The sequence below is a fragment of the Phyllosticta citriasiana genome, assembly GCF_038021145.1.
Source record: "Phyllosticta citriasiana strain CBS 120426 chromosome Unknown IWZ02scaffold_4, whole genome shotgun sequence".
NCBI lineage: Eukaryota > Fungi > Ascomycota > Dothideomycetes > Botryosphaeriales > Phyllostictaceae > Phyllosticta > Phyllosticta citriasiana.
The window spans coordinates 816,724-832,043 of NW_027117281.1; the positions used below are offsets into that span (position 1 = coordinate 816,724).

The 15,320-nt window shown below is 53.9% G+C and overlaps 4 protein-coding genes across 4 annotated transcripts; 1 reads left to right on the forward strand and 3 right to left on the reverse strand.

Annotated features, from left to right (window-relative positions):
• Positions 1–1,286: 1,286 nt before the first annotated feature.
• Positions 1,287–3,106, reverse strand: IWZ02DRAFT_374767 (uncharacterized protein; the record flags this gene model as incomplete). The annotated part of the gene is made up of 5 exons (XM_066764781.1): positions 1,287–2,034; positions 2,087–2,176; positions 2,234–2,359; positions 2,407–2,701; positions 2,749–3,106. The coding sequence occupies 5 exons, from the start codon at positions 3,104–3,106 to the stop codon at positions 1,287–1,289; spliced, it is 1,617 nt and encodes a 538-aa protein (XP_066624495.1).
• A 1,534-nt stretch (positions 3,107–4,640) lies between these two features.
• Positions 4,641–5,534, forward strand: IWZ02DRAFT_204806 (uncharacterized protein). The gene has a single exon (XM_066762622.1). It carries the CDS (start codon positions 4,758–4,760, stop codon positions 5,313–5,315), a length of 558 nt encoding a protein of 185 aa, XP_066624496.1. The 5' UTR covers positions 4,641–4,757; the 3' UTR covers positions 5,316–5,534.
• A 2,417-nt stretch (positions 5,535–7,951) lies between these two features.
• IWZ02DRAFT_497875 (uncharacterized protein) lies at positions 7,952–11,177 on the reverse strand. The gene is made up of 2 exons (XM_066770199.1): positions 10,072–11,177; positions 7,952–8,591 (listed from the first exon to the last, which is right to left on the reverse strand). The coding sequence occupies exons 1-2, from the start codon at positions 10,940–10,942 to the stop codon at positions 8,233–8,235; spliced, it is 1,230 nt and encodes a 409-aa protein (XP_066624497.1). The 5' UTR covers positions 10,943–11,177; the 3' UTR covers positions 7,952–8,232.
• Positions 11,178–11,691: 514 nt separating this feature from the next.
• Positions 11,692–14,566, reverse strand: IWZ02DRAFT_468524 (uncharacterized protein; the record flags this gene model as incomplete). Its single annotated transcript, XM_066768636.1, has 4 exons — positions 11,692–11,765; positions 11,985–13,316; positions 13,687–14,153; positions 14,214–14,566. The coding sequence occupies 4 exons, from the start codon at positions 14,564–14,566 to the stop codon at positions 11,692–11,694; spliced, it is 2,226 nt and encodes a 741-aa protein (XP_066624498.1).
• Positions 14,567–15,320: the final 754 nt, after the last annotated feature.

The following is a 15,320-nucleotide window of genomic DNA, read 5'->3' on the forward strand; positions in this document are numbered from 1 at the left end:
TCAATTCCAGGCGCAATGGCAAAATGGAGGGAGCGCTGCAACAAGTCCGCAGAAAGTCGGAACTTGGAGCGCGTCGTCCGTCGCCGTCGTCGTCAGCTTGAGCGAGTGTTCCTTGGCCTGCTCAGCTACAGAGAGAGAGAGAGAGGGAGAGAGAGAGAGAGAGAGAGACAGGAGGCAAAAAGCAACCAGGGAGCGAAAACTAATCAACGCCTGTGGCCGCGGTGCACCAGGTAGAGTGCCAGCGCGAGTGTTTCCAGCAAATGGTCACACAGGCTGCGACTTGTCGCTTTATAGCTACCCAAGTAGTCGCCAATGATCCATCTTTCGCACCTGCATACCCGACTCGACGACGCCATCTGAACAGACGATTATTGGTGTTTGGTCCGGGTGGCTGCATCCTCGCCCATTAATCCCAGCGGCTCTTGCAGGCCAAGCACGCCAAGCTTCCAAGCCGCACCACACGTTGATTCAAACAAAAACATACACAGAGAGGCCGACAAGGAAAACTGCCATCGCCTCATTACATCGACGTCTGGATAGGAACGCTACAACTGACATCTCCCCGTCGTGCGCGCCAATCAGCCGGGGGAAAGTCTCCACCAGGACAGCCTGGAGCCTGCGTTGCGCACGGTCGACCACACACACATACATCATCATCACTGTTGCAACCTGTCCGACCTGTCACCGCCCTTGTTTGACACCTGTCAAAGCCCTTCTCATCTCAATGCCCTACGCCGCCATGCCATGGAGAAAAACAAACCATTACTTTTGGCGTTTCACTTCTTCTCAAAATTCGCTACATTCCATCTCGTCCCGGCCACGAAACTTGGGGCACGTGCCATGTACTATCTCCGCCCGCAAAATATCAAGTCCCCATAGAGCTACTGAAAATCCTCCACATTTAGCTAGACTGCTTCCAGAAACTCCACCGTAGCAAGTACAGCTGAACACCTACTGCTCGACTCATTCAATCCTCCTCGGACGTCCATTACCCCTAGCCTCGCACTCAAAATGACTGTTGGAAGAGCAATAAGACCTGGTTGCTGTAACCAGCGTTTAGAAAATGGGTATCACATGCGGTTGACCTCGGGCGGAGAAAATGATGAAATCGATGATGGTCAGAAACTGGCGTGTTTGGGGCTGTACGACAGCTGCGGCGTCATGGGCTGCGTTTCCTCCGTCTCCTTGAGCGTGCTGAGCGACCGCCACGACTCGTCAAAGTCGTTCGATCTGATGAAGCTGCCCTCACAGTCAGCACCCAAAGCCTCAGTTCGAGTAGCGCCTACTTACCTGCACCACGTGTTGTGAAAGCAGTCATCGCGGACGCATCGGTACACCTCGTCGAACACTGTCAGAGAGAATTCGGCGGGAATCATGCTCTCCGCCAAGTCATCCTCAGAGCTGAGCAGCCCCTGCAGCCTCTTCCGGTCTTCAGGCTGAATTTCATGCTGTCGGCAACTCTCTTCCGACTGGTGATCCCACGGTGTCACCACTTGGTCATCCGTAAAGAAGTTGCCGCCATCGTCATCCGCCTCGTACTGCAACGTCTCAAACGCCTTGGCAACTCTCTTGAAGCAGCGATCAGGCAAATTGATCGTGGCCCGCGAAGTCGTCGGGTTGACGAATGTGAAGAAAATCAGTGCGGCATCCTCGAATCTCTCACGTGCCTGTCGTCCGTTCAGCGTGCGTGGCTGCCCGTCTGCGCCGGACCATTGCTTCTTCCACTTGCGGACGTAGAGCAGGAAGTGAACATCGGCCGCGGTGAAGTTTCGATTGGCTGCATAATCGAGCAGGGGTCGCGGATTGTTTTCCAAGGCTTCGTCCATCGCCGCGCTTGAGAAGAGTTCCTTGTCGCTGAGACGATTAGGGCTTGGCGACTGCGTCCGGCTAGTCTTGGTGCTGAACCCCATGGGCGATTTGAAGCTGCTGTTCGAGCTACCGAGAATGTTGAAGAAGCGAGGCCGCTCATGGAACGAATCGAAGATTGGAATGCACAAGGCGCTGAACTGGACGGCCACGAGGAAAGGGATGAACCTAGGCTGACGTCAGCATTTACCACAATGTCTCAGAATGCGATTGCTCTCACCAGCCAGCCCGAGGAAACCACCGATTGATCTCGGCAATGGTCGGATTGTTCGAGTAGAGGAAGAGAAGCCAGATCGGTGTCCCGGGCAATCTGCGCCGGAGTAAGTACCGCAAGCCCAACTGTCACGCCCAAGGCAGAGGTGCTTACCCAAAGAACAGAATGACCCTAGTTTGCCATGCCCACAAGTGAGCATCATGGACGTTGCGGATGCGGTAGAGGAGATAAGGCCCGTAAAACCAACACCAGAAGAACTGCCAGAGTATCGTCGGAACCCTGAGCTGTGTCAGTTGCGGAGAATCAGGCAAGCAGATTTCTCTCACCATTCTCCATGCCCTCTGAAGCACTTGATTGGACCTCTCCACTTGCCAAAGAGACCGTAATTGGCGTGGAAATTGCGAGAGCCGAAGAAAACTACACCGGAAATGACCGCCGTCGCCGTCAGACCAGCGACGAACAGAAAAGTGGACTGGGTCTGAAAGTCAAGGGTCCGCCACCGACGAAAGAAACGGATTGGTTCTCGAAGGAAGAAAGGGTGCTTGCGCCGCTGCGCATAGCTTGGCTTTTTCAAGAGCGCAATCTGGGTCTCATATACGTAGACCAATCGCGCATTTGACACTGACCGTGTAAGTATCCCACGGAGAGCGACCAAAGCATGCACTTACTTTGCCAGAGACCAATCCCCGCTGGAAAGACCGTGGCCATGACCCAGTACTCGGCAGTACAGTTGTACCACCATCGGATGACGTAGACCAGAAAGATCAGAGTGAGGTAAACGTGGAGGGAGCACACGGCGGCGACGGTAAGCCAGTATCCGCGCAAGCGAACGGCAAAGGTGTGTCGTTGCAGAGTCAGCACCAGAAGGAGGATAATGATGGCCGTGTTGTAGGAGGCGGCGACGGCGATCCAGATGTAGGCCTTCTGGTCAAGCTGTCCGGGGTAAGGGTTGACGGAATCATCAAAGCCCGTAGCCTTGACGGGCTGGGGATTGGGAGCCGAGTACTTGGAGTCGTTGTCAGCCATGATGACACGCAAAGAGCGAGGATTAGAGCATGGGGTGTGGCGGAAGTGAGATGATGATGTGGTGTGGGTGGGGGAGAGGACGTGGGTTGAGGTGAGATGGACAGAGTCAAGTACCTACCATGGTATGAGGGTCCTGGAAGCCAAATTATGGCGTGGTGAGCCAAAGGCAGGAAGCGCAGGAAGAGCAACAACCAAAGACAGCAGCAGTCACGGCTGCCGGCCAGGTTGCATGCTTCGGCACGAGTCGCGGGTCCAAAGTCACGCAGCAAACACCACACGTTGTTCCTGGAGAAAACCCACCAGGCCGTCCTTGAACCTGAGCCAAGTACAGTGCAGCTATAGTGCTCCATCACGGATGGCGCGGCCCACGACGCTGGAGCCGCGGCCACCCTGGGCGCAGAGCATGGCAACGGGGATGGGGCCACACGGCAACTTCTCCAGCGCACCGCTCGCCATCAGGAACAGGTTGTGGCGGTGGTGGTGGTGGTGGTGGTGGTGGTGAAGTCAAGTGGGAGTGGAGGAAGCTCCGGGTAGCATTAGGTTAGGTTTGGCCATCCCCCGGGCCGTGTCCAAAACGGCAACTGGCCACCTGCGGCCCCGGCCCCGGCCCCAATTCTCAACCTCGCCCACTTCGTCCATGTCTTTTCAGCTTCCTGCAGAGGTCTCGACTTGACTGGGCATCCTTTCGTCTGCTCTCCCATCCTTGACAATTCCCCGCTGCCCGCTGCGCGTCCGCTGCGCGGCGCCTACGACTCTTGCCTGAATGTTCTATTCTCGTGCCAACAACGCCACAGCTCTGTCTTCGGGGTGACTGACGCTTTTCGCTATCGCCAGTTTGACCTTCTTCAGCTTCTTCATGTGGTCAGCTCGGGCGCCGAGGAAATGATGAAATCTTCGCACGCAAGCGTGGCTTTCAACCAAATGACTGGCGCCCTGTGCTGTTTGCCGCGCAATCACATCAACGACGCAACTGGCATCGATACCCATGGCCAATATAATTTCTTCTCAAATCTGATTGGTTGGGCGGCAAGAAGCAACCCGTACTTGCGCTACAGCATTTCGAAACACGCCGGATCATTTCTTGAGCCCAACCTGATGCTTCAGCTCTTGCCCCGCGTTTCCTTGGAGACAACATGCTTTTTGCTTCGGCAATTGACCTCACCCGCCGGATCAAAGCTGCAGTTGCAAGACATCGACTTCACCAATGAAGTCGAGAATATCTCCTTATCTACCCTGTCCAATGTTTAGTTTCGCCTCCAGTCCCCTCCGACCACTCAGATCTGCTCGATCTGGAGAGTGCACCCGCCGATAACCTCTGACCCAATGGCATGGCGAGATCTGGGGCTTATTTTGCCTTTGCTCCCAAAAAAGGAAAAAAAAAAAAAAAAAAAAAAACCTCAGTCACACGTTTGCTTTCGCGAGATTCGCTTATTTGCAACAGATCCAACTAATGATTAACACGACAAAGTTTGGAGCTTCTACTTTGTCTCTCCTCGGACCTTGCCGGATTTCGTTAAAGGTCGGAGAGCGTTGAAGTAGGGCGGCAAGAATACGACACTCACCTCCTGCAGCGCAAACCCGGAATCGGTTTTTGCACTGCGGTGTCGAAACCCCGACGGGAGACTTATCTCTGGATTGACCCGATGGGTAAATGCTCAGGCAGAGACTGCCTCGGCACAATGACTTCCCTGTTCCGAAGCCAGTTGCAGACAGGCTCCTTGCCCTGATACTCGTTGAAACGGCCTCAATTTGTTCCGCAAAACTTCGATGCATATCAATCATGGATGTGAGCCCATCCCGGTACCCTACCCATGGAGGATGGAACATTATCAACAATAAGGCGACCGCGCCCGCCCGTCGTCATGCCTACGACATTTCTTTGGCGACATCTGTGACCTCTGTTTTAACCATTCTTCGCCGCACGTTTTCGTCGTCTCCAGCGTCCATACTGAACAGTTACCACGCAGATCCTTCTGGTTGTGTCCTTGAATGGAGTCAACGTCATCTCAATAGTCTCGCAAAGCACGATGAACAAAAAAAAAAGAAGCCTTTGTCACAGAGCCTGACCTTTCCCCTCTGGAAACCACCTTGGTATACTAAGCTCAAAATTCAATATACTACAGATCTGCGCCGGCAGTCGATCCCCGCAGCGGCAAGCGCCAGGATATTTGGCATGCCGGGGAGGCCCTTAAAACTCGAAACAATTTAAACTGGCTCTTCTGAATCAGCTTCATGCAGCGCGTGGCTCCAAGACTGGCAGGTTTTGCGGCATCGTCTGGATTTGTGAATGCTGACTGACAGCCTCAGACTGTAAAGTCGTCGCTTCAGTGAACAACTCAGATTTGAGAGTATCGTTCAACATTCGACACAGCTTCTTGGGATGCACAAAGCTCTCATCTCTGGAGGCAGAATTCAGTACGCGTTCCTTGCCTTGCTCGTTACCTTTGTCATGCGCGGTCGTTCTACCAACGACTCAACACATTCTTCCATGCAGTAGAGTCTGCCTGGTTCTTGTTCTGCATACCTTTTGTCGCGTGGAACCGTTGCGCCATCCATCCAACAGAATTCGTCCCTGACGCCGGCTCCCGCGTCTCGGCAGGCACCATGCATGCTCGCATCACGTGGGCAACACGCTTCCCTGCCCTACCTAGAGAGAGGTGCTCGGATTGAACGGAAGAGCGAGACGGCACTGTCCAACGATTTTGCCCGATGTTGATTTCCAGCCCGCCCGGGTTGAGAGAGGGTCGCGTGGAAGGAGGGGCGGATAGGGGGCCATCCGTCTACACGCAACGCTCGCGGCTGTTGCTGTTGCCGACGTGTTGAGCGGGTACGCTACTTGCCGGTGGAGGTGCGGAACATGGATAGTTTTAAGAGAGGATGGAACATACTGCCGTTCGTGCTTCTCACAACACAACGGGTGCGAGAGCGAATACGTTGACGATGGGCTGCAGTGTGGAGAACGCGGCATTAGCCAGCGCTAGCCGAGATTCCCATTATGTTTGGTTGATGGAGCAACCTAATGATGAACCTAGGTTGGATCGTTGGATAAATTCGGCAAGGTAAGTGGTTGTTGTTGCGTGTCGGGGACAATCACCTGATCATTTGCAAACACAAAGGTCAGCGTAGCATCGGTTCAAGCTGCATTCGGAAATTTCATTACTCTCTGAAGCATACCAGCTATCTTTGTGGCTAATTTGCATACAGAAAAATTACACCCCAGAGACATGCTGTTATCGTCATGTGCGTTTCGAACACGGAGCATCCTCGCTGTTGATCCATCGACACTTGGCCTTTCTAAGCCTTTTCACATCCCCCCTCTCTCTTCCCATGGCATCCAAGAGAGGAAATCCTGCGCCCACACAGTCTTCCACTCACCAGCCCTGTGTGGCCTTATCACGCCACCTCCTTTTCCAGACAACGGATACGGACATGAGTCCTATGGAGAAAGGGAAGTCTAAAAGTATCGGTGCGCGTTGAATACAACCTTAACCGGCACTCTTTGCATTCAGTTCACTGCGATAGAGCCAAAGCTTGTGAGCAACACATACACGCAGAAGCACAAGCGGCTGGATTAAATGGTTCGCTATCGTCCGTTGCAACTTCATCCCTATTATTGCAAAATACCATCGTTTATACACGGACAAGGCTGTTCCTATCATCGGACCTGAGTCTTTTGCGCTCGAGACATTTAGATCGTCATCCTATCATCCTATCATCAAATGTTTCGTGCACGTTGCACCGTCATGGAGACCCTCCACAGCCATCACGCTGCCAACCCACTCAACAATCCCCCTTTGCCAAAGATGACCAACAACACCGCCCTGACCGGCTGGCAGACTCTTCCTTCGTCACCCACCCCTTCCGTTCTCATATCTCCTTCCTCTCACGCCTACATGCCCCACTCCTGTCTGACAAGCGCTCATAACCAATGGCGCACCAATTTCCACTGAGTAGGAGTTCCTCTCTCTCCTCCATCACATCTCTCGTCTCTTCGGCAGCGACAAAACTACCCTCGGTCGGCCGCCTGTGCGCGCGCGCCCGGTCCAGGCTGTAGGTGGCACACCGCCATACGTATTGATTTCAAATTTAAATGAGAATCCCATATAAACTGAAAGTGATTCCGTAAGCTTACATGCCTACTCAGGCCTGAGCTTTATAAAATTACACTCTCATCTGACCGTCTCGTCTCACCATCTCATCTCGCCTATCCTACCCACTATAGTCCTCACCACCACCACCACCACGTACTAGGTATCACAACTCTCCCACCTAAGTCTCACGCGTAAGTAGAGGTGTAGCTGCCGGATGGTGTATTCTAGGATCTTAAGGTGTAGGTGAGGTGTGATACTAAGGGAGTACCGCGCGATGATATCTTTCCTGAGTATCTATTCTCAGATAGGGAGAGCGACGTTAATAGTAATTTTGGTGAGAGTAATCAGGGTAGTGATAGTGAGATAGGTGATGAGAAGAGTGGTAGTAATAGTGATGAAGATAGTTAGTAACTAGATGAGGAGGACCTATAGATAGTTATGAATTAAGAGAGCAGTGGACATAGTTATGAGTTATGAGAGTAGTAGATAGTTAAAACGCAACACCATGAATAATATCACTAAACTGCTGTCAGTGTGCGCGCGCGGTCCACCTTGATTTTCTACTAGCATGTGGCCTGCCCGTCAATACTAGTAATACCATACAAAGTTATATGGTATTACTGGTATCATTAGGCAGGCCAGGTGCCGGTAGAAAACTAGGGTGGACCGCGCGCGCGCGCGCACAGGCCGCCGACCGAGGGTAGTTTTGTCGTATCCGTCTCTTCGCCTCGCTCCTCTTCCCTCCTGTCTCCCTCATCACTAAACACTACCTCCCCTCCTTACTACCCTTCCTCCCCCACTTGACACTTCATCCCAGCAGCAGCCCGCGCAGATAAAAGTTGTCGACCAGCCCACCCATTATCAAATTTCAATTAAGCCAGAACTTCTCTCATGCCCTTATTTGGCATTCTCGTTATTGACCCCCCAGTCCTCCTCACTCTGTTATCCTCAAAACATGTCCTCCGTAAACAGACTTCTTACATCGGCTCAGCACCATCGTCAGCTTGACCATCCAATTTCAACGGCCGCCGCCGCCTAAGGGTTTTGGAAAGTGATAATGTTGCCATCTTCATCGGTGTAATCAATGGAGTAAAAAATGCGGTATCCTCTATGTACTTGTGCTAGGTGTGTGGGGCTGTAAAAGGTGCTAAGGATTTGTTGACCCCTTGAAACGCCCATGATCTGCATTTCCCCGAAGACATGATCATCAAAGAGTTCTCGCCTAGCGCGCTGAGACGGCCGGACAATAGTGTAGCTTGCGGGGTTGTTGCGCGAAGCGTATTCTCTATTTGGATCGGAATACGTGGTCCTTATGTAGAGACCCCATCGGATGCGGATGCCTGCGATACGTGCGCCTGTCCGACTGGCGGCTTCACGGAGAGCTCTGTCCAGTACTGAAGGAACAATCATTAGCGTTTTTGGCGTTTCTATAATGATAGTGCATCCAACCTTCTACTTGCGCCCTATTAAACAAAATTCGAAACTGGTTGAATTCCGTGCTGAATGTGAATTCGAGACTACCGAGAGGAAAATTTCCGCCAACTGGTGTGGTGGTAACTGCTGTTGAAATGAATTCGACAGTGGCGCCGAATACGTCGTTGGGTAGAAATTCCACGCTACGAGATTGAAAGGCGCTCGCAGGGTATTCCTCACAATGAGGGTCCGGTTCGCCTCGACGCGCACAACAGGTCATGGAGCTTGACCCACAACCTTGTGGTATCGGATCCGGCATTGGTATGGCGATGACATGGCTAATCAAAAAGATGAAGATTGACAGAATTATGTGCGAAGGCATGGTGGGTAGGGTTTTTGCTGTCTTTAACCATCGTGCGTTGAGGTAGTTATATATCCTGCGCGCTGTTAAACTTTGATCTCTATTCTAAGTCATTTGAGAAGATCTCAGGTTTACACTTTCAAATCAAAGCTAATTGAAGAAGGCTTTAGACTAGATTTAGTGCTTAAACATTAAGCTCATAAACTCTCCTTAACTATATAATTATAGATTTACACGCAACTAGCTCCCGCATTATTACAATCTAAACTAGTAAAACTATAGGCCATAGAAAACACTAGAACTTCAACATCACACTACTAGACTAAGAGATTAGAGTGAAGTTATCGTGAGGGAAGACTATATCCTAATTAGGGTTAAGGTCAGGGTTAGCCAGAGTGTATTATCTATAAAGATATGCAGCTAAGCGTGCACGTCTGTAATTATATGGAGCATCAAGCTCCGAGATGTCTCAAGACGGCGTCACCCTTTAACAGGGTAAAAGCGGAAGAAGGCAGGCAGGCAGGCAGGCAGGCAGGCCACTACAGGGCCAAATTAAGCTAAACCCTTTGCGTTTTCACCACGGAGCAAGCGGGCGATCGGGGCGAGAAAAGCTGATGTGATTTACATTATTTTTGATCATTGAATTGGTCACTTCTTCAACAGAAAAACACTAATGCAAAATGCCGTCCGTCTATCAGATGTGTACTGATCATGAAGGTGATGCAGTGACGGGAGGAAGATTTGGAAGTGATGTTTTTTTGTGATCGGCTCGGGTAGAAACAAGATGGGTGAGAGCATGGAGAGGGGAATCTATGTTGACTAATGGGTTGTAAGGTGAGTACTTGTTGAGAGGTTTTATTGTGCGGGAGAGGCAAAAGGAGGAAGAAAAAAAAAAAAAAGAAGAAGCAGAAAAACAAAGTGGCGCGCGTAGAAGCTGGCCGGGGATATCTCAGATAGAGGCGACTCCGCTCTCCCATCCCGCCCGACAAAGACAAAGAAAAATGGGAAAAAGAGGGAAGAAAAAACAGAAAAAATCCACGTGTTCCAACATGCACAGCCCTCTCTCCTCCATCACCTCAACTTCAACGTCAACCACATACCAACGTGATCAATCCCCTCCTCATCCCAGATCCCCATATTCTCATCCCTGACGAATCCAAATGAGCCATAAAACTTCTCCAAATGCACCTGCGCATGCACAAGGGCGCGGCCATCCCAGCCATCCAGCGCGCCCTCGCGGCCCTCAACCTTGGCCAGCTCGACGGCCTCGGGCGATGGCGGCGGACACAGCAGATGCGGGTGCTGCGCGGCCCAGTCGAGCGCCGTGCGCACGAGTAGTCGCGCCAGACCCAGCTTGCGGTACGGTTGCAGGATAGCGAGGCGGCCGAGCTTGATGTATGGCGGTGCGATGGCGGTCATGGTGTGGCTATGGTTGTGGCCGTTGGGCGAAGAGGCTGAGGCTGTGCCGTTGGCAACAGCAGCGGCGGCGGCGGCAAACGTGGCGGGCGCCGCGAGTGAGTTGTCGAGGGCGTGGCTGTCGGAAGGCGCGGGATGCGGCGGGTGCGGCGGAGGCACGAGGCGGACGGTGCCGACGGCGACGCGGTGGGCAGACGGGTCGCTGCGGCGCCTTTCCTCCTGCGCGTCTGCTTCTGTCTTCGTTGTTGTTGTTGTTGTTGTTGTCGACTCGCCATTTGGTGCTGCTGCCGCCGGTGCGCCGGGCTTGAAGCAGTTGGTGGTGCCTGTTGCGCCGACGGAGGCGTACACGACCCAGTGGAAGCTGCGCGCGTCGTCGGCGTCGAACTCGTTTTCGAGCGCTATGTTCTGCTCCTCGACGAAGACGCGCTCGCGCACCGTCATGGCGTCTTTGAAAGTCTGGGGCATGTTGGCGGCCGTCTGCTCCGTGGCATGTTGGGTTCGGTCGTAATTTGTTATGGTGGGCGTGGGCGCAAGGAAAGAGATGAATTGTGACATGGCGGCGGCGGTGTTGATGGTGTGGGGGGGTTTTTCTTTTTTTTTTTTTTTTTATAGAGAGGATTTGTGACTCATGAAGAAAGAAGTCTTTTTCTTCTTCGTCTTCTTTTTTGGGTTGCTAGAAGCGGACACGAGGCGAGAATGGGATTTGAGGCCGAGAAGGGAGGTGAATTTATTGACATGGAGGTCCAGGCGCAGGGCGCGGGGAAGCGGTGCGGTGCGGTGCGGTGCGGTGCAGTGCAGTGCAGGACCCTGAGGTCGGAGGGCTGCAGGTAGGTGGTGGTACGTCAGGCTGACTGCACACACACACACACACACACACACGCACATACACACACACCCGCCTGCCCAGTTAGGCGAAGAGGCGGAGTCGTCCAGTATGGTGACCACCTCAGGAGCATGAAGTTGTGACGTGTTTCGGCTGCCGTCGGACGCTAAATGCATGCAGCTACTTCTCACTATCAAACAACTCTCTTTGCCACTGCAGTCGCCCAGCTAAGACAACGCCCATTCCCGTGATGCATCTTGAGCCCACGCAGGTACGCCGTTGGCTGTTGTAAATTGTCGCATCTCAGACATTGTGGGCAAAGTCGCTCCTCCGTACATCTCGCCGTAAACAAACAATTCGCTACATCCCGTCGTGTATCATGCCGTTTCGTCACACTCTCACGTCAACACCACCTCATGCCGCGTGAAACCTCGCCACCCCACCCGCCGACCCCACCAGTCACGTTGACCGTGCGATTCTACTAGAGCCTCGCCATCTCGCGCTCTTTGGTCGCCATGCTCGCCGCCAAGGTTCGTGATATCCAGTCCGCGATGCCTATAAATAGTCAGCTGCCGCCGCCTCTCAACACATTCCGACGTCATTTTGTGCCGAAGTTTTTTTTTTAAAAAAAAAAGGCCGCATCACCACGGCGAGAATGACCAGATCGCTGCGCGGCCGAGTGCCAACGCCGTCACCTGAGCCTGAAGAATTTTGCCCTCTCGCAGACTTGCGGCCAAAGTCCTGATACTTGAAACAGACAACAAAACCACTCACCCATTGTAGTTACCATCGGATTGACTCCACTCGCGCTCGGAAATACGCTCGCATCCGCAACGTACAGACCCTCGGTGCCCCAGACCTGACCGTTCTGGTCCACCACGCTCTGTCTGGGCGTCGAACCCATTCGGCACGTTCCCATTTGGTGCGCGCTCAAGAACATCATTTCGGGAGACGGGAACCCCTTCTTTCTCACCAACTTCAACCACTCCTGGAACTTCTTCTCGTTGATGCCCTCGGTATCATTGTCCGTCTCAACCTCGGTGCGCTTGAAGCGAGGGACACCGGGAACCATGGCAATGATTTCGAGTGCGCCGGCAGCGTACTGAGTCTTGGCGAGCCCGATGATGCCCTCGAGGATGTGCCGCTGGTCGAATTTGGACACGGCATATGATACGCGACAGCGGCCGTCAACCGGATCCGGATACACGCGTCCCGAATCGCGATCTCGGGCAAGGGATATGTACCCGACCATGTGCTTCATGTTCGGAACAAACATTTTGTAGTCCAGACTGCTGGTCGTCGGCGGAAAGGTGAGCCAAATCGAGGGCAGCATGTTGACGGCTTCGAGCTTCGCACCGTGGCCATGGCCGTCGAGGTTTTCGAATTCGTTGACAACGGCCGTAAGGATGCCGCCTTCCCACGGATTCACCTTTTCTCTGTACACGGCTCCCGCAAAGGCGACGGGATGAAGATGGAGGTTCCGGCCAAGGTTTGGATTCTTGACCCCAGAACGCATCAGGAGCAGAGGTGACTGCAGAGTCCCGCCCGAGACGACGATGCGCTTGGCGCGGATAATGACCTCCCTCACCTTGCGCTCGTGTCCCGACACTCCGCCGCGCTCATCTCGAGAAGTCCAGACTCCACGCACACCGGTCGCGATTCTCTTGTCTTTTTTGACTTGGAACAGCACCTCTCTGACATCGAAGCCCTCGACAAAGTTGGCACCAGCCTTGGCGGCATCTGGCAAAAAGGACACCGAGGGGCCTTGCTTTTCGCAAGACGAGCATCCCAGGCTGCACTGGCCGCAATAGTGTTCTGCTCCCGCCGTGTTTTGCGGCACTGCTCGGTGAGCCCAGCCTAGCCTTCGTGCGCCTTCTAGCAGAGCTTGATTCGTTGGATTGTGCCGAACGTACTCGGCAGACACGCCCATGCGATCACAAACTCTGTCCAACGAGTCCTGGAATTCAGCCGACGTAAAGAGGGGCAAGCCTTGGGCTGCCCATTCCTCCCGGACGTAGCCTTGGGTTTGAAGCGAGGCGGACCAGTTGACAACGCCGCCGCCGCCAAATGTCTGCCCAGCAACAACGGTAATGGCGCTTTCATCAGCTACCGAGAGTCAGCATCAATTGTGGTTCCATTGGACCGAAACCCCGCTCCAAAGATGGATGTGCGCCGCCAGAAACGACATTTTTGTCCATGATTGGTCGCGCATCCCTTGATACATGGTCGCTTGGGTAGGGCTGACCGTTGAGGCCCCTTGTCGAGACTAGGGTCCAAGGCTTGTAGCCCAAAGTCGTGGCACACAGGGTTGACGTTGACGTCCTCCGCGTGGCGCCGGTTGGACAGCCCCTGCGTTAATCCCTTCAAGGAACCATATCTCAAGGGAATCTGAATGCTCCCTGTCACCCTGGCCAACCATGGTGGCGGTGGTGGTGCTATCTGCCTGGAATGCGATGGATCGTAAAAAAGGACTTACATATCATGATGCCGCCATTCATGTACAAATGTCCCCATCCCTCTGATTCCTTCATGGGTAGGTGTTCAGGGGGCCAGTAGTACGACTTTTCGGCGACAATGACGCGTTGGCCAGCCTCTGCCAGATTCTTTGCGCACACGCCTGCGCCGCAGCCGCTGCCAACGACGACGACGTCTGTCTCGATGATGTCGGCACCCGTGCCTGGAGGAAACTGGATGAATTCATACTCGAAATCCCTGCCCAGAGCATAGTTGACGGGAATACGCGGAAAGCCCAAGACCTTGGGAAGGGTGGGGCTAGCCATTGTCCAGTTTTGCCTCACGAGCATGGTGAGCAGCATGTGGAGCATTCGGAATTGAGAGATTCTGGCCGTGGACCAGGCCTTGAAGATGGCCTCTCGAATGTGCAAGGGGTGAGAAGTGAAGGGTGAGGCATAGCCGGTCAAGAGCAGAGCACCGGCGCGAGTTCTGTTTGAGTTGTCAGCGCGACGCGGCCTGCTTCACACGACACGGCGCACAGCAACTGACTCCAAGGTGGTGAGGACAAAGACGAGCAGTTTGCGCACGTCTGCGGGCATGTACTCGGCCAGAGCGCGCTGGATATTTTGGCGGAAACCTGGCGTGGACGAGGGGCATTCGGCTAGAAACTCTGCGGGCAGCTCTGGAGACACTGAAGGACCAGCGAGCTGTCGCACGCGGGTCAGGGCAGTGAATTGGCCCAGCTGACTCTCCTTGTCGACATTGGCGATGGGCGCAACGGAAGGAATGATGGCATCGGCGACAGCCATGAGGGTCATCCATTGTTGCGGGGACAGTGGGTCGACGGCAGGGAGTGGCGGCAACGGACTCTCCCGAACTCGAGAGATGGGCAAGCGGTCCATGGGTAGGACGAAAGGAGAGGTCAAGGAATGCGGGCACTATCGGAAGGAGAATTGAAGGAAAAAAAGTTCAGAAGAAAAGGCACAATCGTGACGACAAGGAGGGAAGGCGGCGCGTAGAGATGCGATGGTCACAAAGGCAGGCGCATAGTGGAATACCCCAGGGGCAGCGTTAGGAAGGGGGGAGGAGGGGGGCAAGCATAGCAGTCGCGCCTTTGTATGGGCTTCAAGCATTCTGACAGTCGGCCGTTCCCCGCGTTTTCACAAGACGAGACGGTTTGGACGTTGAGTTGGGATGAGGTCCGAAGTGCCGACGCGACGGCAAAAGGAACAACGACAAGGAACCTGAGGTTGCAAGAAGGACGGGCTGGGCTGGGCTGGGCTGATTTGAGGCTGGGCATGTTTGCAGTGTTTGGGTTGTTGCAAACTGTCGAACCAATCAGCGACGACCGATAAGAAGATGGCTGCCATTGGCTGGCTAGGGCGGTGGGCCGGAGCTAGCGACGCAAGCCAAGCGATTGCCGTTATTCGCTTTGGGATGCCTGGCCGCCTATCGACAGCCAACTGAACCTAACTCCAGCCAGCCAGCCAGCCAGCCAGCCAGCCAGCCAGCCAGTCTGCCCTCGCTACTACTGTACATGGCATCAGACAGATCCACGGCACCAGACCAGCAACCGTCAGCCATCCAGCCAGCCAGCCATCTTCAGCCCACTCGGCGGAACGTTTACAGCGGAATCACGGGGTGGAGTGGAGTGGA